Source organism: Lissotriton vulgaris, chromosome 6, assembly GCF_964263255.1.
Source record: "Lissotriton vulgaris chromosome 6, aLisVul1.2, whole genome shotgun sequence".
Taxonomy (NCBI): Eukaryota; Metazoa; Chordata; class Amphibia; order Caudata; family Salamandridae; genus Lissotriton; species Lissotriton vulgaris.
The window spans coordinates 70,561,593-70,581,820 of record NC_141694.1 but is presented as its reverse complement, the minus strand read 5'-3'; the positions used below and the strand labels follow the sequence as shown (position 1 = coordinate 70,581,820).

The 20,228-nt window shown below is 45.0% G+C and overlaps 1 protein-coding gene and 1 pseudogene across 3 annotated transcripts in view; both read left to right on the top strand.

Moving 5' to 3' along the window:
- The window catches only part of LOC147706804 (calpain-1 catalytic subunit-like), an 815,105-nt gene that overhangs the window by 641,993 nt on the left and 152,884 nt on the right, over positions 1 to 20,228 (top strand). For 2 of the 3 annotated variants that reach the window (XM_086925935.1, XM_086925933.1), the window contains one exon: positions 8,217 to 8,721. The exons of the other annotated variant lie outside the window; for it this stretch is intronic. In XM_086925935.1, the coding sequence (XP_086782061.1) occupies positions 8,217 to 8,243 (27 nt within the window). In that variant the 3' untranslated portion in view covers positions 8,244 to 8,721. Of the gene's footprint in view, positions 1 to 8,216; positions 8,722 to 20,228 lie in introns of those variants that run through there. 3 annotated transcript variants of the gene reach the window in all.
- Positions 10,459 to 18,967, top strand: LOC147706805 (dnaJ homolog subfamily B member 1 pseudogene; annotated as a pseudogene).

The window sequence follows — 20,228 nt, the reverse complement described above, 5'->3', positions numbered from 1 at the left end:
TGCAGGTGGAAAGCGCCGGGACACTCTTTTCGAGTAGCCGTGCGCTATACAAGAGCGTTATAACATAACATAACATAACATACCATGACTAGGGATCACTTACAGATAGGGCAAATGTAAGCATGTAGTAATGGAAAACCACATTATGCGACAGGGTTGGCCAAATGAAAATTAGTTACTTACCTGTAACTGTAGTTCTTTAGTATTGGGACATTTCATACATTCAAATGTTTGAATCATTCCATGCCATGGAAGTGGGAGTACCACAGTACAACAACTTCAACGAATGAACACCAGACTCCGAAACTACTTCCTCCTCCAACAACGCCAGCTAACCCATCATCTCCGACTGGACCCCAGCCACCACGAAGACACTGAATCAACCATGAAAGGAGCACCCATTGACCCCTGCCCTTCACACATTTTCCACAGAGCCGCTATTGCACCGGAACTACGACACACCATCAACACCACCTTCAAAACAGACATTTTTCCTGATGACTGTAAACACGCAGAAGTCGAGCCCCTGCTCAAGAAGCCCACGGCAGATCCTTTTGACACCAAAAACTACCGACCCATCTCCCTCCTCCCCTTCGAGGACAAAGTCACAGAGAAGACCGCCAAAGTCCAACTAACAAAATTCATCGAAGAGAACTCCATCCTTCTACCCTTCCCAATCCAGATACCACAGCAACTACAGCACTGAGACCGCTCTACTCGCAGCCACCTCCTCCGCCCCTTCCTCACTACCAGAACCCAAAGAATCAGACTGCCACCCTTCCTCTCGGAACCCACCCTTCCTCCCTCCTACCCCCACGGACCATGCATGAAACCTCAGCATCGTATTCGTACTCTACTCCTCCCTCTCCATGACACGACAGGTCAACGCTGGTGCGGCCACCTGCATCCTTCGCAAGACCATCAAATGGATCCCCCCGAATCAAGAAAAATTGTCCCCCACGCACTCATAAGCAGCAGACTAGTCTACGAAATGCCCTTCATGCCGGAATCAACACTTCTCTGCTCCGCAAACTCCAGACCATACAGACACCACAGCCAGACTCGTCCTCGGCATCCCTCGACTAGAACACAATACCCAACACCTGCGAGACCTCCACTGGCTCCCCGTCGAGAAGAGAGTAACCTTCAAGACATTCACCCACGCCTAGAAATGCCTCCATAACACCGGATCCCAATACCTCAACAAGAGAATCTCCTTCCACGTACCCAAGAGAAACCTCCGATCTGCTGATCTCGCACTCGCTTGACTCCCGCGCATCCGCAGAGCCAGAACAGGTGGAAAGGCCTTCTCCTACATTGTGGCCAAGACCTGGAACGAGCTCCAGATCGACATCAGACGCACCCCCTCTCTGCACATCTACAGGAAGACCCTCAAGACCTGGCTCTTCGACTGACCAGAGCTGCTTAACCCCCTCCCCCCCCAGAGCCTTGAGACCCTCATGGGTGAGTAGCACGCTTGACAATTCCCTGATTGATTAACTATTAGAAAGCAATGTTTATTACCACAAGAGACTATAATGACAATGAACTATAGGTTTTAGAGCCTATCTATATCTTTTTTTGAAAAAAGGACCACAGTATGAACTTTAGCCAGTCAGACGACAGCACCCTCTAGAATACTCCAAAGAGAGACTAACAGCTAGATTCATCATTGTCCCGTTTTGCGAGTCCTTAATAGCGATTATTAAGGAATCGCTATTAAGGACTTGCAAAACGGGATTCATGTAGGAATCGCTAAATAAATTGCAATTCCTACACATTCCTTATTTGCGATTAGCAAATTGATAATCGCAAATAAGGAATAACTCCCCATTCATTCCTATGAATGAATGGGGCTAAAGGCCCATAGGAAGGAATAGGGAGTTATTCCTGATTTGCGATTAGCAATTTGCTAATCGCAAATAAGAATGCGATTTCGAAGGTGCCAGGGGCTTCCAAAGGACACCCTGTAGCACCCCTGAAATGTAAATTTAGACTTATGTTGCGCACACACATGTCCAAAGGACATGTGTGTGTGTAACATACAACTGAGAAAAATGCACAAAAGTGCATTTTTCTCCGTTTTCGCTATTTACCACGAAGTCAGACTTCACGGTAAATAGCGGCATAAAATAGCGAAATCACAATATTTTAATGGTTCATGAATAGCATTTAAGGAATCTCAAATTGAGATTCCTTAAATGTGATCGCAATTTGAAAAATCGCAATTTTTTGCGATTTTTCAAATTGCGAGTTCATGACCCATTGGTGAATTCCAAATGCCATTTTTGCGGGCGCAAACGGCCGAATACAGCGATTCGCACCGTTTGTGCCCGCAAAAGTGCTTGATGAATCTAGCTGTAAATCCCTCAGGTTTCCTAGCACAAGTACAATAGTCTAGCATTAAATAAACGGGGAGTCTCTCAGCGGAGGAGGGTCGGTCACATGTCAATCCATGAAAGATACCAATCCTGGCAAACTACAATTACAGGTAAGTAACTAATTTTCTTCGCCAGTATTCGATCTTTCATGGATTCACATACTGGAATTGCAATAGTTAGCAATAAATCAAGTCAACAACCATACAATTCTACACAGCAGATGGTGGGAAAGAAAGGTATGAAAAGGCTCACCTCATTAAAACAGTTGTCTCATCACCGCTAGTCCCACAGCTGCTTCAATCTTCTCAGTTGCATCCAAGCAATAAGACCTCATGAATGTGTGTCTGCTGGACAATGTTGCTGCTTGGCAAATGGGCTGGATGGGTACACCAGCAAAGAGAGCTGTAAAGGTGGGCTTTAACCTTGTCTTGCAATGATTTCCCTGCTTGCCCGAGGCAAAATTGGACAGTAGATGCAATCCGTCTGGCAATGGTCTGTTTAGAAACTGGGGGACCTTTCCTGAGATTGGCATGAGCAACAAATTGAGACATTGCTAGATATCTAAGGAATGCAATGATTTGGCTGCAACAGTTGGAGGATTTGGAAAGAACGCCCATAGAATTACTGGCTCATTCAAGTGGAAGTCCGAAGGGACTTTGGGGATAAACCCAGGATTGTTCCAAAGTATTACAGTGTCTGACTAGAATTAGAGGAAAGGTTCCTTAATGGTAAATGCCTGAATGTCACTCACTCGTTTGGCAGATGTGAGAGTTACAAAAAGCGTAGTTTTCCAAGTGATATTCTTTAATTCTGCTTTGTGAATGGGCTCAAATGGTGTTCTCATGAGCTGTCCTAGCATCGCATTAAAGAACCACAATGGCAGAGATCTCCACAGCTGAGGAATTGTTTTATAATTCTGTTAGACCATAAAGAAAGGGCATTACCGGATCACCTAAATCTGGAAATTGCTGCCAGATGCACTTTGATGGAAGGATGAGTCAAGCTGGATCTTGCCAGATGGAGTAGATACGGGAGAATTTGCTCCAATGGCTATGTAAAAGGATGGACCTTAGATCCAACACACCAGATGCATAAGCGTTTCCATTTGAGTTTATAAGTTCTGTTTATAGTGTCAGTTCTTCCTTTGGAAAGTATTTTCATGCAGTCTAAATGAATATCTAACCTGGCAAACTCATTGAACTCAGGTGCGAGGCCGATAAATGTAGTGATGCCGGGTTGGGATGATTAATCTGGCCCTGGTTCATGGTCAGTAGAGCTAGTATTGGTCTAAGAAGAACATGAGATTGTTCCAACAGGAGCTCCATGAACCAGAACTGACTGGGCCACTTGGGAGCAATGAGGAGAACTTGTCAAGGCTCTCTCTTCATTTTGCTGAGCAACCTCGGGTTCAATGGGATCGGGGGGGAAAAGCATAAGCATAGATTCCTGACCATCTCATTGAAAAAGCATTCCCCCATGCTCCCTCTTGGGGATGCTAACTTGCGAAGAATTGGCATTTCTTGTTCTTTTTTGTCAAAAACAAGTCTAAGTTTGGCTTGCCCCAACAGTGGAAAAGGTTGCCTAGAATGTGCTGGTCAAGCTCCCATTTGTGGCAGGTAATATTAGTTCTGCTAAGCGAGTCTGAGGATATTGGAAACTCTTGGCACATGTTCCGCTCTGAGCGTATCTGATGTTGAAGAGCCCCATTCCAGATGTTTTGAACTTGATGAGATAGCGCTGGTGAGTGTGCTTCCCCCCTGCTTGTTGATATAAAACATGCTTCCAGGAATGCATCAGATGTTATGACGTACTGGGACACATATGCCAGGTATGATAGACCTCTGGATAGGTTTGATGTTTGTGTCCCCCTGAGCATGGCTTTGGCCATTGTTGGAGTTATCTGAATGACATTGTTGAACGACCCCTGAGTCTGTAGCCATTGTTGTCCAATTCCAGTTGACTTGGATGCATTTGTAGACAGCAAATTAATAATAGGAAAATACCGAACAGATTTCTTGGTGGGCTCTCTAAAATCACAGAGGAAACAATCTGCTTGTTTAGTGAGAAGTTGAAGTTAAAACCTTTTAGCCACCCTTTCCACGAGTTTATGGAAGCTGCCAATACTGGTGGAGGTGCTGGGGGGATGAGAGAGGGGGGCAAGAATTGGGATAAGATAGTCATCCCGCTCATTTGGAAATGAGGCAGTGTCTCTTATTTCTCCCTCTTCTCTGTCTTTATCAGTTGAAGGGGGAGCATCTGCTTGGGGGTCAGCCAGAGTATCCACCAATCTTGTTAGAGGAGTTGAAGGTATAGCAAGCAGTCGTAATGACTGCGGGAGCGAAGTAGAAATTTGTGAAAATGGCATCATTTTGTTGTTGTTTGCGGGATAGGATTGGTGGTCGAAGATGTTGGAAACTTGTGGTAATAATCTTGGAGCATACTTTACAAACTGCTTACAAGAGACATAGGTGTTTGAATGTAGGGTTCCTGTAGTTGTTGACCTTGCATTGAATACTCTTCTTGTTATTGTTCAAAGTGACTTCTCACAGTACAGTAGAGTTCCTCATGATATTGCTAGTCATCGTCATCAAACCCCGACATTTTACATTAAGTTGGGCTGGTCTATGAACCATTCTAAAGGGCCTTCCTTAATCAGAGTCATCCTCATCAAACAATAGGTGTGCTGGTGGGTAGGGCTTTACTTTACATGGAGAAGTGTTGGCTCAAAGAATTGTCTCGGTAGAACACTTATCCCCAAAAGTGATTAAGAATAATGGAGGAAATGCAGGTTTTAGAGCTATTTTTGTTTTCAACGTCTTCGATTGATCTATAGTGAAGGATTCTTTGGACTCCCTCATCGACAGTATCATACTCGACGAGCCCACTGTGGACGGTATCATCGCCAATTGCTCTATCTTCGCTGGTATTATCGTTATCTGCTGCGGCGAAACCTTTAAATAGTGGGGTGTTTGCAATGACAGTGTCGTTGACGGGAACGTAATTATCGACATTAACTCAACCAGGTACGTCCACGGTAAAGTCTTGGACAACGGTGGTTTTAGTATTACCGCGTTATGATAGTTGTGGATGACAATGGTGAAGAGGAAACGGTCATAGGCGAAGATGCTGTGGTAAACGTCAACGTTAAGGTCATCGTTGTAATCATAGACACTGTCATCGACAAAGTGGTCGTAGACTGAGCCATTGCTTGACAAGAACATAAAGGTAGAACTAGAAGGCTTCTCAGGGATCTGGTTGTCGAGCTGAGCTTCTATAAGGGAAGGATTATTAGGCTCAGAATGAATATTTTCTGAGGCAATCTTTTCTGTTTTTGAAGGACAGTCCCCATGCCTCTTTAATTAGCCAGAAGTGGTATGGTGAGACTTTTTTTACCACTTTAGAAGGTGGCTCTTAGGAGACTTTCTCAGCAGATCTATTTCGCTTGTGAGAAGTTGTGGTCTGCGAAGACTGATCACTTTCCTCCTCAGATAAAGGGAAATCCCTTGTTAGGTCGAGCGACAGCGTGCATGCGCTGTCTGCAAGACCTATTGTCATCACTAAAACCATTCTATTCCCACCTCCTACTTACTGTTGGCTCATGCCACCATCATTCTTCTTTTAAGCCTCCTGTTTCGTTGTAGCAGCCGATACCTCACTTCCTTTCAGCTGAAGAGCACCGATAAAGTACGGTGTTCATACGCATGCCTGCTTTATCTCCCATTTGGGAGAACTTATTTTTTTAATTGATTCTTACCTCGTTGCTGCATGTTTCCTTTTACTTTGTCTTACCTTTTAACTTACATTGGGCAATTTGAAGGTTTGTTCTTAGCTTCCTGCCGCAATGACCTATTCACAGCTGATGCCAAACAGGAGGCTGCTCAGAGCATTTGCAATGCAATAGGTCTCGTATTAGTCAAAATGCGAGCTATTGACATCACAGATGCAGATTTTTCGTTCATTTCAAAGTATGCCAGCAGTACCATAATTCCTGCCCTGCTGCTGTTTAGGCAGTAGCCTCCATTTTACTTCATGCTGGTAGTATGATTGTTTCTGTGGATTCTGTCATTCATGGTACATGTCCCTATATATTGGATGGCCTGATTAAAAAAAAAACAGAGCATGGAGGCAGACAAAAAAGCAGGACTACACATTTGTAGTGACTTCAAGGCATGGACTGACATAGTTGATACCATTTTCCAAACAAGAAGACAAACAAAACGTGTATGATTCAATGCAACTTTGACAAAAAGTGATGTAAGTTGTTTACTTTTTTTGCGTTTCAACGTATGGCAGCAGTAGCATAACACACAAAGAAATTCCTTTCACAAAGAAAAGGGCCCAGTACCATAGGCTGTTACTTGGTGTCCCTGGTCGTGCACCCTTTCCTTTGTGAAAGAAGTTTATTTGTGTATTATGCTACTGCTGGCATAATCTGAAATGGAAACACGCATTTGCAATGGAACAGGTTTCGCATTTACCCGAGTTTGAGCTATTGGCATTTTAAATGATAATGCCTTTTATTTATGTTTTGGTTTTTGAAACATAAATAAAAGGCATTGTCATTTACAATACCAATAGCTTAAACTTGCATTTAAATTTTGGGAGCCATGATAAAAGTCTGACTTCTCTATCTTTTAAGGTCTTCTGAGAAAAGGTGAGGCAGATTTTGCAGTCTCTCACCTTATGTTCCGGATGGAAGCAATATATACAATCCTTTTAAGGGTCATCCTCGTGGATCCTCTATTTCCCCACATGAGTCACAGGATCTGAATAATCTTTTTTTGGTTGGTTGGGACATGCTGTTCAGCCAGAGTATGTAGATATTTGAAGTAAATTCTTTTAAAGATCTGGGTGAAAAACCAGTAGATTGAGTAGAGCTCAAGGAGACTCCCATAACACGAAATGCAGTAGAGAATCTGAAGGATGCAGCCTCTCTTGGGAGTATTCTAGAAGGTGGCGTTGCCTGATTAAATTTCATACTTTGGTCCTTTTTTAAAAAGAACACAGATAGGCTATAAAACCAATGGTTCACTGGCGTTATAGTCTATTGTAGTAATACACAATGCTTTATTATAGAACCGTAGGACTCAAACTTTGATGACGGGGTATGATTCAAGCATGTGAATCCATGAAAGATCCAATACTGTTGAATATCCGGTAACAAAAGACAAAAATATGTGCCATAATTTGGCACATTCTGTGAGAGGTTTATTTAGCTATTTTGGCATTTTAACACCTAATAATAATACATGGGAAAATGCTTCACCTCAGTAATACCAGACTACAGCTATCACCAAGTTCATGATGAGCAAAGGATCTGTAACTGTGCGACACCGCGTGTGGTTCCTATTACTTTTTTTAGTAACTTTTGATCCATTTGAGATAGAACTATCCGCACAACCAATGCATTATATGGTAGATTATTAGGCAGATTCTTAAGAGCCAAATGCAGGAAACACAGCAGCGGAACCACGGAATAATTCCAGTGGCCCTACATATGGGACACAAAGATGAGGCACTGGAGAATACCCAGCGACAATATTGAACTGAACCAAGTTTTTAGACAAGGATTGAAACCTAAAATAGTTATAATCATTCAGGCCAATAGGGGTACAATTGTGCTACGGTTCATGGTGAAGGGGGATTTATATTGGACAAAGAGTTTGCATCTTTAAACAACATTAGCAATCAGACAATGTGGATGAGAGAAGGGCAAAGTCACAGTGATGGTAGGTATTTAAAAGTTGCTCTACAATGTTGTGTCTTCTCCACTGGGAAGTGTTAGTGTGGTTGCTGATGTACTGATCACATGTTGGTGTGTTTTTGCCTTCTCAGTTTCTGAGGCTGACCATGCGTGGTTGAAAAGCGAGAAGTGGTGCGCCTGCCAAGACCACAACATGGCTCTATCCTGTGCATCCTACAATTGCCTCTCTCCTGTTCCTGAAAACAAGACGACAAAAATAATCTTTGCCCTATTATAACCACTGTTTATCCCCTCACTTGTCTTATTCTACAAAACGCCGCCTTCCTGTAGAGAATGATTGCATATTTCTGTAGTGCCTTCATGCTTTTAATCCCCACCGTCCCTGCAAAAAGAGGGGGGGGAGGCAAGCTTCTAACCCCAGGACATGGGGCCAGCTCATAATGTGAATTGTATTTTGGGGCTTTGTACGGTAGTCTTTAATTTGGAGGGTGGGAGGAACGAAGTGGATAGAGATTTTATTTGGGGTAGGGTGGAGTTAGTAGAGTTAGCTGCTTTGTTTAAGTCATGGCAAAAAGCATTGATGAATAAGGTCAATAATGGCCGTCAGTAATAAATAATTGCCTGTTTTATTCACAAGTTGGTCTTGCCTGAAATTATTGAACTCAATTAGCAAGGTCATGCACCTAAGGTGAGAACACCTAAGATAACACGTTGGTTTTGCTTTAATTAGCGTTCTCAGTTGGCTGGAAGTCCTCATAGCACACATGAGCTCTGTGTCTTTCTCAGCATGGCTTTAAACCAAAATGGATGCCTCTTTTGTCTTCTGTGTTTGGTGGACTTGTAAACAGGGGAGCAGGAACCAAGGGTGCAGGTGGTGCTGCAGCACCCCCATAAAACCTGAAAGAGTTTATATAGAGAATGAATAATAAAGAGCCCCTTCAAATGTGTTTTCTTTATTGCAACAATGGTTTTGTTTTTAACAGATTTTGACATATTGGGCTGATTTACTGGTCAGCTTACCCCAAGCTAACATTCGTTCCAGCACCAATGGGAATGTACACCGAGATACACTTTATTGTTTAACACTATTGTTACACATTGGGAAATGCTCTGCTCTTTGTGAGAGTCCGCTGTGGTGGCAAAAGCAGCCCCATAACTAATGCATATGAAGTCACATTTCCATTTCACATGCACGTTTTAAATGATGCATTGGGCAGTTGTAGGCAGACCTTTTATACTGCCTTTGGATATGCACAGGATGCTATTTATATAGCTCAATCAAAGTGTGAACTTACTTCTTTATCATCACTCAAAGTTTATTTCTGGATGACGAAAGGATTTACCCCAATAAAGTTTCTGATTCAAGATCAAATAGTTTATGAGGGTATAGATACATGTATGTGTGTGTGTGTTCGTAGCATGTGTTGCTGCAAATACACAGCATACTCCTTCCGTCTAGTGTTGGGCTCAGACATTTGCAGGCTGCAAGGTGTGCTTCAAGTCACAAGGTATAGTATGACTCCTCCGTTAGAACGACACCTGGTGGCCTCCAGACCTGAGACCCACACCCATCTCACATACAGCTATTATTCGTACAAGGACACTATTGGGAACAAGCCAGGCCCAGCTAAGGTACCTCACAGTCATGGTCTAGCGCTACGGGGCCAAGAGGTAGGGCGCACCACTGCCCTGCCCTTCCATCCATTGTCTAGCACTGCAAGGCCCAATTCCAACTTTGTGAGGCCTAGGAGAAGGAGGCCTACTACTCTGTGTCTCACAGCCATGGTATTTTGCTGAAAGGTTAAGGAGATGGACCCCTCCTGCATTAAGCTACATAGCTATGGGCTAGCTCTGTGAGGCCCAAGGTAGGAGAGCCCACTGCTCCTGCTTGGCCCATGAAAGTGTGTGCTTGACCCAATTCGTCCGGCACTCGACAATGCATATCGGCATTATTATTATTATTTGAGAAATTTATAGAGCGCACAGCGGCCCCAACGGGGCGTCCCGGCGCTGAAACAATGAAAAACAAAGGGAGGTCATAGGGGCAGATATCCAAATTTATGAGGAGAACAGATGTGTTTTCAGGGATTTACGGAAAACTAATTCAGTCTGACAGGTGCGTAAGGCTAATGGAAGTTTGTTCCAGCACTGAGAGGTACAGACCTCAAAGGTTTTGCCACCGGCCCGAGATCGTTTAAATCGGGGGGTTTCCAGGAAATGGAGGGTATTGGACCGTAGAGTCCTGGAGTTGGCATAAGGTCGAAGAATGTTTTTGAGGTGTGCCGATCCCTTGCCTTTTGAAGCTCGAAAGGCCAGAGTCATGGCCTTGAATACACATCTTTTTGCTATGGGCAGCCAATGTAACTTACGGAGATGAGGAGTAATATGGTGTCTGGCCGGGATTCTCTCAACCAGCCGTGCGGCGGCGTTTTGGACCGCCTGGAGCTTGTGGCAGAGGCCCGCTGTGATACCAAGGTAGAGAGCATTAGCATAATCAAGATGGGATATGATCAGGGCCTGGATCACAGTCTTACGGCAGTCTGCCGGCAGATAATTGATGAGGCGTTTTATGATTCTAATCTTGGCGAAACAGGAGGTTGCTACTGTTTGCACCTGATTTTTGAAGCTAAGTTGAGTGTCCCAGCGGACTCCGAGATTTCTCACCGAGTCTTTAGGGATGGGAGCTAGGCTTAAGTCTTCTGGCCACCATATACTGGAATCCAAGGGGGATGATGTGTTGAAAAAAAGGATCTCTGTTTTTCCGGCGTTGAGCCGGAGGGAATTGGTATCCATCCAGCTCGAGATGTCCCTGAGACAGGATTTCAAAGGATCAAAAGCAGAGGCAGAGTGAGAATCGAAAGTGAAAAGAAGCTGGATGTCATCAGCGTAGGAGGTAGATTTGATCCCCGTCTGTGCAATCAGCTTGGCCAGAGGGGTGAAATACACGTTAAAAAGGAGCGGGCTCAGGGAAGAGCCCAGTGGGACTCCCCATTTGAGTGGTCTGGCCAGAGAAGAAAAAGGGGGTGTGAAAACCTGCTGTGTGCGGTCCGAAAGGTAGGATGAAAACCATTTCAGGACAGCTCCACCCAGCCCAAGGTCCTCCAGTCTTTCCAGAAGGATTTTGTGAGAGACGGTGTCGAATGCTGCCGATAAATCCAGCAGCACCAACACCGCCCTCGATCCTTGGTCAAGCGTCCACCTCACCGAGTCGGCCATTTCGATAAGGGCCGACTCGGTGCTGTGGCCCGACCTAAAGCCGTGCTGGGAGTCGTGGAGAAGACCATGGGTTTCAATGTATTTCGACAGCTGGGAATGTGCCAGTCTTTCCAAGATCTTAGCTGGGGCAGGCAGGAGAGAAATAGGCCTGTAATAACTGGGATTGTCTGGATCTAGGTTAGGTTTCTTTAGGATGGGAACTAAGGAGGCATGTTTCCATTTGGCAGGGAAACAGCCCGTTCTGAATGAATCATTCCAGATGAGATTGAGGTAGGGGTTGAGAAGGGGTGCATGTTTTTTATAGAGCTTGCCAGGCCAGGGGTCTTTGGGTGAGCCTGATTTGCATTTGGTTAGTTCGGCCAGAGAGTCTACTTCTGATATGGTGTCAAATTCGAATAGGGTAGGTAGCTGGGGCGAGGGGGTAGAAAGTTTCTTTTTTTGCCCTGCGGTTTTGGGGAGGGGGAAAGAGGAGTAGATGTCCTCAATCTTATCCTCAAAGAATTTAGAGAGTTTGTCGCAAAGCGACTGGGAGGCAGGCTGAGTACGAGTCAGCGCAATGGGGTTTGTGAAGGATCTCACTATGTTGAAAATTTCCCTAGGGCCATTACTGGCAAGTTGGATTCGGGATGCCAGAAAATCACGTTTGTGTCTTTCAATCATTCTCCGATATTCTTTAAGGGCTGATTTGTAGGTCATTTTGCTGTCAAGGGAGAAGTTGAGTCTCCAAAGGCGTTCGAGGGATTTACAAGAGGCCTTTTTCTGCCGCAGCTCATCAGAGTACCATGGTGCGGAGGGTGTCGCCCTGTAGGTTTTTATGGGTTTGCTGGGAGCTAAGGCATCCAAGGCCTGAGTAATCCATGAGTCCAGATTATCGATCAATATATCCGGATCGGACGACAGACAAGGAGGAAAGTTTTTGAGGTGTCCCAGGAGTGATTCAGGAGTGATGCAACTCCAGTTTCTACCTGATGATTTAGGGGTGATGGCAGGTCTAGCGTGGCAGGTGATGTCAATCTCGAAAGGGATGAGGAAGTGATCCGACCATATAACCGGGATGGGAGATGTGACTCGGATAGATGGTAGATTGAAACAGATCAGATCCAAAGTATGACCGGCTTTATGGGTAGGTAGGGTAACTGTTTGGACAAGCTTACAAGCGGCTAGCGTCGAAATGAAATTACTGCTGTGGGGGTAGGAATCGTTATCGACGTGGAGATTAAAGTCTCCTAGAGCGGTGAAATTGGCGTATCGTGTGCTAAGCTGAGTAAGATAGTCCGCCAGAGCCAGTAAGTGAGAGACATTGGAATGCGGGGGGCGGTAAATAAGAATTCCAGAACAAGAAGAGGATGGGGAGATTTGGACGTTGAAGGGGAGACCTTCAATGCTGTCAATTTGGTCAAATGGGGGAAGGGAGACCGCCCATTTGGATTTATGAATTAATGCAACACCACCCCCGGATTTACCGTTGGGTCTGTTTGCACAGATGATGTTATAGCCCTCCGGAAGTGCGAGGGTAATGGCGGGATTCGTGGTGTCATGCTTACGGTTTCTGGATTAGCCCTCTCTGTTCAAGTGACCAGTTGTGACTCATTCCATGAAAGGACTGTAACAATAATATGTTTCCTCTAAAACCCTTCAATATTCTCAATGGGACCTCAAGTTAATTTGAATGATTTTGATATGCTCACCAGACATAGCCAAGAGGTGCAGAGGACAATGATCAAAACAGTCTATTAAGTGGTCATTAAATCGCCAAAGTGAGATTCAGGCGCTCTCCGAGCACATCCTTACACCAACATTTTCCAAGACAAAGTGGTTCTCTGCACCATGGCTCTTACGTACCAACTGTGGTGATACCCACCCACATCAGCCAGACTACCAAGCTGCTGACATTCTTTGCTCCACCGCACCCATCTACAGCCCCTGCGTGGAGGTCTACGGTAATCTACTTTGCTTCTCAGCTGCATTCGCACAGATACATTTTCACAATCCATGATCCCATACTTTGTCCCTTGGGGAAGATGCCAGGTGTAACCCCTGCAGGTTCTCTCTCACAATTGCCAATAAAACAGTAAACAGGTCTCTGAAGGACAATACATATACAACTACCATTAAACTGTGTAGCATTAACTGTCATTCACTGGTACGCCATCATGCTGATACCCTTGATGTCATCATGGATCAATTACTAGATATAAATGTAAATTGATAAATTGATACTTGTATAGCGCACTACTCACCCACAAGTGTCTCAAGGCGTTTGTACGAATACCGCTGTGGAACCCGTCCTGGCTTTCCCTGTGAGGTGTCCACTCCTGGGTACCCCCAGGGTGAAGGCCAGGCATCCTTAGCGTTGTGGGGGCCATTGTGGAGATTAAGCAAGCTATTGCCCAGAGTTGCAGAGTGGGACTCCATGATTGGAATAGGCACCGAGGCGAGAATTATCAGGTCCGTGGAATTTTGAGCCCAAGACCCGCCGAGGCGGGGAATTGAACTCTGGTCCCGGGCTAGACCTTTGCATCAGGGTCTGCCGCTCTAACCATTGAGCCACACTATATTGTTTCTTACAGAAACCTGGCTAAACCAGACTACACATGCTGAATCAGCATTAGCTCTTCCTCCAGGTTACTGCATCAAATGATGTGGCAGACCCACGGGGGACAGCCAACTGCAATTATTGACAACCTTCTACTTGGTGTAGTGTGACATCATCCTCTATCCCAGGCTGTAAAAGGATGCTGCCTCAGCTTTATTTTAATCAAAAGTTTACCTTTTCGGATCTTTTGCTTGATAGACGCCGAGATCCACTCAAACATTTCAGGGACAGATTAATAGAGTACTCTTCTCAATTGGTACTAAAGCTATCGATTTTAATATTATTGGTGATTTAAATTTACATTTCGATTACAATAATGGCAGCTATGCAATTGACTCAATTAGAGGTGGATATGAAGCATACAGCGGGATGTCTTTTGGATCCTGTCTTTTCTAACCTATCCAACCATCAATATCCACCCCCACCCCTGTGACATGGTCAGACTATTATGTGTTGCCCAGGATTATCAACATCCCTAGAGGGGCGCTCTCGACGTAACAATTTTCATCTCCTGGGCTGCCCTGAGCGGTAGGAACGCTCCAAAGTAGAGCTTTTCTAGGCAGACTAGTTGACCACTACAGTTTTGGTCAACCAGATTCCAAAGTTTTTTTTCCATTGAGAGAGCACCCAGGGTTCCTGGTCGCCCTCCTCCATGTCCAGTGATAGCACGCCTGCTCAACTTTAAAGACACGGATCTCCTACTGCAATAATTCAGAGCATACGGCCCCTAGACCTATAATAGAAATAACATCATGGTGTAACTGGACTACACAGCAGAGGTCCAGAGAATCTGCAGCACCTTTGGAGCATTCAAGGCACAGCTACGCACTCAGGGATTGACATATATATTACTTTTTCCTGCCAAGCTTAGGGTGGTGGATGCTGACACAACACATTTCTTCTCCTCTCCGTAAGAGGCGTGGGCTTGCGCTCCAAGTGGTAACAAGACTATCTGGGATGTATTGGAGCTGATTTGCTGGGCTGGTCCGAGGGGTGGCACAGGCGCCGATTGCGCCAACCCCGATCTCACCCCTATGACGAACAAGCCTGATAAGGAATGGGTACAGGTGGTAGCAGAGGTCTGCCTACAAAGTGCCAAAATAATTCAGGTCCTGGCCCTAGATATGGATCAAGAATCAGTGATGGGAGACCCAGTCCAGTGACCTCAGATGTGGAGTCCACGATTGGGCTGTGAAGATCGCCCTGAGGGGAGGCCCCAGCTCTGTAACTTTCCATTGCTGGTGAGTGTAATCGAGTTTATTTACGACAGGGATGGATGGGGGGGGGGGGGGATCTGGATATCCCTTGACACACATGCTTACTATGTTGGAAACTCTGTACTATACGAACTCCCAGGAGGACCAGATTGTCACACGTTCTGCTGTCACATAGTTCTTGGTCCGACCCTCCAGATGCTTCTGCAAGGACTGTTTGGCACTAAGAACACGTATTCGTTATTTATTAAACTGGTGAGGACTTTGTGTCACCATTCCTCTTAGCATCCAAGCCAAGAGTGAGGTAGTTATTGTTATGTTAAAGTTTTTGGTTTTTGCTAGGATTGGGCAGAGCAGCACTTGTGAATATATGGAACTGGTAAGTGACACGGAGAGAGGGTGCAATAAAAGGTCTGAGCCTCGGGCAGGTACACCATGCACATGGCTACCACATACAATGTCCTGGCCCGATAAGGCGACACAGGATATATGTGTACTTAAGGCGTAGGCACAATCATATTGCTTGCCTCCAGGAGACACACCTTATGGCCACAGAGCTAGACAAAGTATCCAGGCACTGGAGGGAACAGGTATTTGGCACAGGATATTCCGCCTATGTTTGGGCCCAGATTCAAAAGTGCACCACGTGCAGAGTAGACCCCGATGCCCACTATGTGCTATTAGGAGGTGCACCAGATAGTCTGCCTCTCTCAGTGGTCTCATTGTATGCACCAAACATGCTACAGGGCGGTTTACTTCACTCGCTTTGTTACTGGCCCTGCCTTTGAATTCTCTGGTACTGAGATTATGGGGAGGGGATTTCAATTGTGTGCACAACGTCGACATGGATCGCTTAATACTTCCCCTCCCGGGGGCATTGGGCCTCCAAGTGACTAGGCACTTTAGGCAATAGACAACTGCAGCGCAGCTACATGATATCTGGCAGATGGGTCACCCGGGGGAGGCAGAATACTAACATTATGCTTCAGGCCACCAGGTACACACTAGGTCTGATTATATCCTCTGTAATGCAGAGTTATGGCCTCGGGTGATCAGTTCTGAATACTAGGGCCAGACACCGTCTAGCCACATCCCTTTCAAAGTTGCCTTTTGCTGAGGAGAGGTCAGGGCGCAGATACCAAATTGATGACTGCAAACAGAGACCCTTCTCGACACAGTATATTGGGACACCAGGTCGGGATCCTTTAGAAGTGAATTCTTATTGCCCATTATAAGTGTTCAACATTGATTATAAGTCTTTAAGCAAGGTGCTCGGTAATAGGCTGCTCCCAATGCTTCGGACACTTGCCCACCCTGTGGATTCATTCGCCACGGGACAACTTACTATAGTATGTGTCAATTGTTTCACATTATGGGAACAGTCGAAGAGGCTGAGGAGCTCCCAGTGGCGTCGTCTTAGACTTTGAAAAAGCATTCAAAACCCTAGGGAGATTTTATTTGCTGCTAGTGTTGGAGGCCCCAGGGATGAGACCAGTGTTTATATGGTGGGTCAAATTGCGCTACACAGCACCAAGAGCCAAGTTGATAAAATGACACCAAATATTCCAGCACTTTGAGATCAGCAGAGGCACACAACAGCGCTGTTCATTATCGCCCACAATTTTTGCATTGGCCATGGAGCCGTCAGCTGAACTACTGCGAGCGGGGGCCCAGACTGGGGCATAGTGGGGTGACCAGTCTGGCATACAGTCTGTGTTAGAAGCTGGCCTGGTACATGATGTCCACTAAGGGTGGGGGAATCCTATCGCCCGACGCCCGAACCATGCTGTTTTTATTGATGGGCAAGAAGATGTATTGTCTATTACGTACGACGGACAAGTAGACATGGAGGGCCATATGTATGAACGCATTTTCCCATAGACACAGAATGGGTAAAACCCTTTGATACATCTGGCCCTGAATCACATTAATACAACAGGCTGTGGGCACTCTGGGGCTCGCAGCCAATCAGAAGCTTGCAGAGAGCCTTTGGAGGCATCTGATTGGCTAGCAGCCCATGACTGGGGTCTAGCCAGTGATTGGCTGGGGGGCTGAAACATCACTTAGCCTCTGCAAGCAGTAGTCGTGTGTGCCTGCGCGAGGCTCGCATTCAGGTAAAATAAGCAGTTTTGCCCGCTACAGCATTTACAGCTAGATTCATCAAAGTCCCGATTTGCGAGTCCTTAATAGCGATTATTAAGGGATCGCAATTAAGGACTTGCAAATCGGGATTCATGTAGAAATCGCAAAATAAATTGCGATTCCTACAGCCTCATTATTTGCGATTAGCAAATTGCTAATCGCAAATAAGGAATAACTCCCCATTCATTCCTATAGGCCTAAGGCCCATAGGAATGAATGGGGAGTTATTCCTTATTTGCGATTAGCAATTTGCTAATCGCAAATAACGATGCGATTTCAAGGGTGCCAGGGGTGTCCAAAGGACACCCCTGAAATGTGAATTTACACTGATGTTGTGCACACACATGTCCAAAGGACATGTGTGTGTAACATGCAACTTAGAAAATGCATTTAAATGCATTTTTCTAAGTTTTCGCAATTTACCACAAGGTTTGACTTCGTGGTAAATAGCGCTCCTAAATTGCGAATTCGCAATTTTTAAATGTTTCATGAATAGCATTTAAGGAATCTCTAATAGAGATTCCTTAAATGCTAATCCTCGAAAATTTGCAAATTCTTTATTAGTGATTTTTGCATTTGGGATGATGAATCCCAAAAGCAAAAATTGCACTCGCAAAGGGCCAGATTCTCAGAATCTGGCCCTTTTGCGAGCGCATTTCACTTGATGAATCTGGCTGTTAGTATGTTGAAGTGTGAGGTTGGATACTCGCATAAAACTATACTTTACTTGATTGCATGATATTGTGACAGAGGTGTGATTTATTTTTTTTAGCAACCATGGGTAAAAAGATGAATTAGTGCAAAAGCCTAGCCCTGGCACGCCGTGGCGCCTTAAAAGAGGACGTCAAAAAAGCAACGTATTGCAAGCAGGTGCGCTGCGCTACCACCCTGACAAAAACAAGGAGCCAGGCTGCTTCAGACGTGTTTAGTGACCCCAAATAACGAGAGTTCTTCGACAAGTACGTTGAAGATAATTATGAAGGACGTGGGTGGCGAGCTCGGTGGACCTAATGACCCGTCATTCAGTTACACTTCACTACGATCCTCATGCTATGTTTTCACAGTTCTTCAGAGGCCGCAATCCTTTTGATACGTTCTTCAGTGCACGGAACGAAACGAGGCCATGGAAGTTAATGACCCATTTGCCAGCTTTGGGATGGGGGTCGGTGGATTAGGTAACAGGTTTTCCGAGGGCTCGGCGAGGACGTGATCACATCCAGTAGTGTGTGAGATTAAAAGGCATCTTGATGAAATCTACACTGGCCGCAGCAGTAAATGAAGATTTCTGATAAGCGCCTGAATCCAGACGGCAGAACTGCACACTCCGAAGGGCGAGATCGTATTACCTTAGAAATCAAGAAAGGGTACGAAGATTACCTTCCCTAATGAAGGAGATGAAGCACCCACAAACATCCTCTCCGATCTAGTGTTTGCTCTGAAAGATAAACCCCATTTAGTCTTTAGTGGGAAGGCTCAGACATTATCCACTGAGCAAAACTTACCCTAACAGAGGCGTTCTGTGAATTTACCGGTAATGCCCCGACCGTGGACAGAAGGACCATCCGACCGGTTTCAAGGATGACGTTATTGAAACTGAGAATCCCAGGCGAAGGTCTACTTCCCACCCGAAGACCCAGAGCAGCAGGGCGACCTCATCCTCGACTAAATTCCTCCTTCCTCAAAGGAAGTACTGGAGCAGATATTGCCCGCATAGCCACAACGCTGACAAGACAATCGAATCAGAAAGTTGGTGTTTGTTTACAGCTGATATAATCTGTCAGGAGGGGGCGCTGTATGGCCTGAAGAAAAATTATAAAAAGCAAGAGTTACACAGAAATATTAAATCGTAACGTGCCTAAGCACTCTTTTATTAAAACTCGTTTCATGTTAAGTTTTTGTCTACTGGGCCTGACCAAAGTTAGTCTCAGTGTGTGTGAAACTTGGGGTTGCATTTTAGCAAGCGGTTGTTTTTCACTGATATACAGCGGGGTATCATGACTTCACTGTGACCGAGGGTTAGGTTCTTGTAAAATATGAAAAAATCCGAATTTGTATAGCGCAGACTTGAACATCTGCATAGTGAAATTAAAATAAGCCAGACAGCAGAGGCGCAACTAGAGCCACATTTCGGGGGTGGGGGAGGGCTAATCTTCAGCCATAGGCAGATAGTGGTGATGCAGGTGAGAGAGCGCAATTTGAATAAAACGTATATCCGAGCCATATTTACAAGCATATCGTATAACGTAGGAATGAAATGTATATCGTAAACATGAAGTTGACACTTATAGCATAAAGTTAACCGATGTAATCAAGGTAATATAGGAAATGTAACTGTATTTACTCTTGAATATGCGTTAGATTCAGAAGGCCCGTATACATAGTGGACTAATGTAGAAATGTGTAGAAATGCTTACGAATTGAAGAACGTGCAAAGTAGAATTCATGTACATGTGTAACTTTAAATGGAGGAACGGCGAGAAATGTAACATGGAGAGATGTGCAGAGAAAATACATAACGATGTAACGAATGAGAATGTAAAGTTATATTCTAGGTAATTCATATTCCATGTAGAATGTATTCACTTAAGCAAACGATTTGCTAAATGCGATTATATATAAATGTGTGTTAAAGGTTATACTGTGTAGAAAGCTTCTTGTAAGAATGTTAGAAGGGTTTAGGTCATGTGTGATTTTAACCTAGCTGACCAAGGGTTCGCAGGAGTGTAGTCCGCTGTTTGTAATTTAGTGGGCTCACAGGAGTCGTGAATAGCCTTGATGTGAACGTGCGAGCCAAGGAGTCTAGTTCTTGCTAGATTTAAGGTGACAATGCCGGACGAAGTTTATAGCCTAAACGTGATAAGGGGCGCTTGGAATTTGAGTCTTGTTTTGAAATGACCATTCACAGGACCAAGAAAGGTTATGCACATAGTTGTAAAGAGTAAAGTTCCGCTGAGGTGATAGACTTTTGCTCCGAA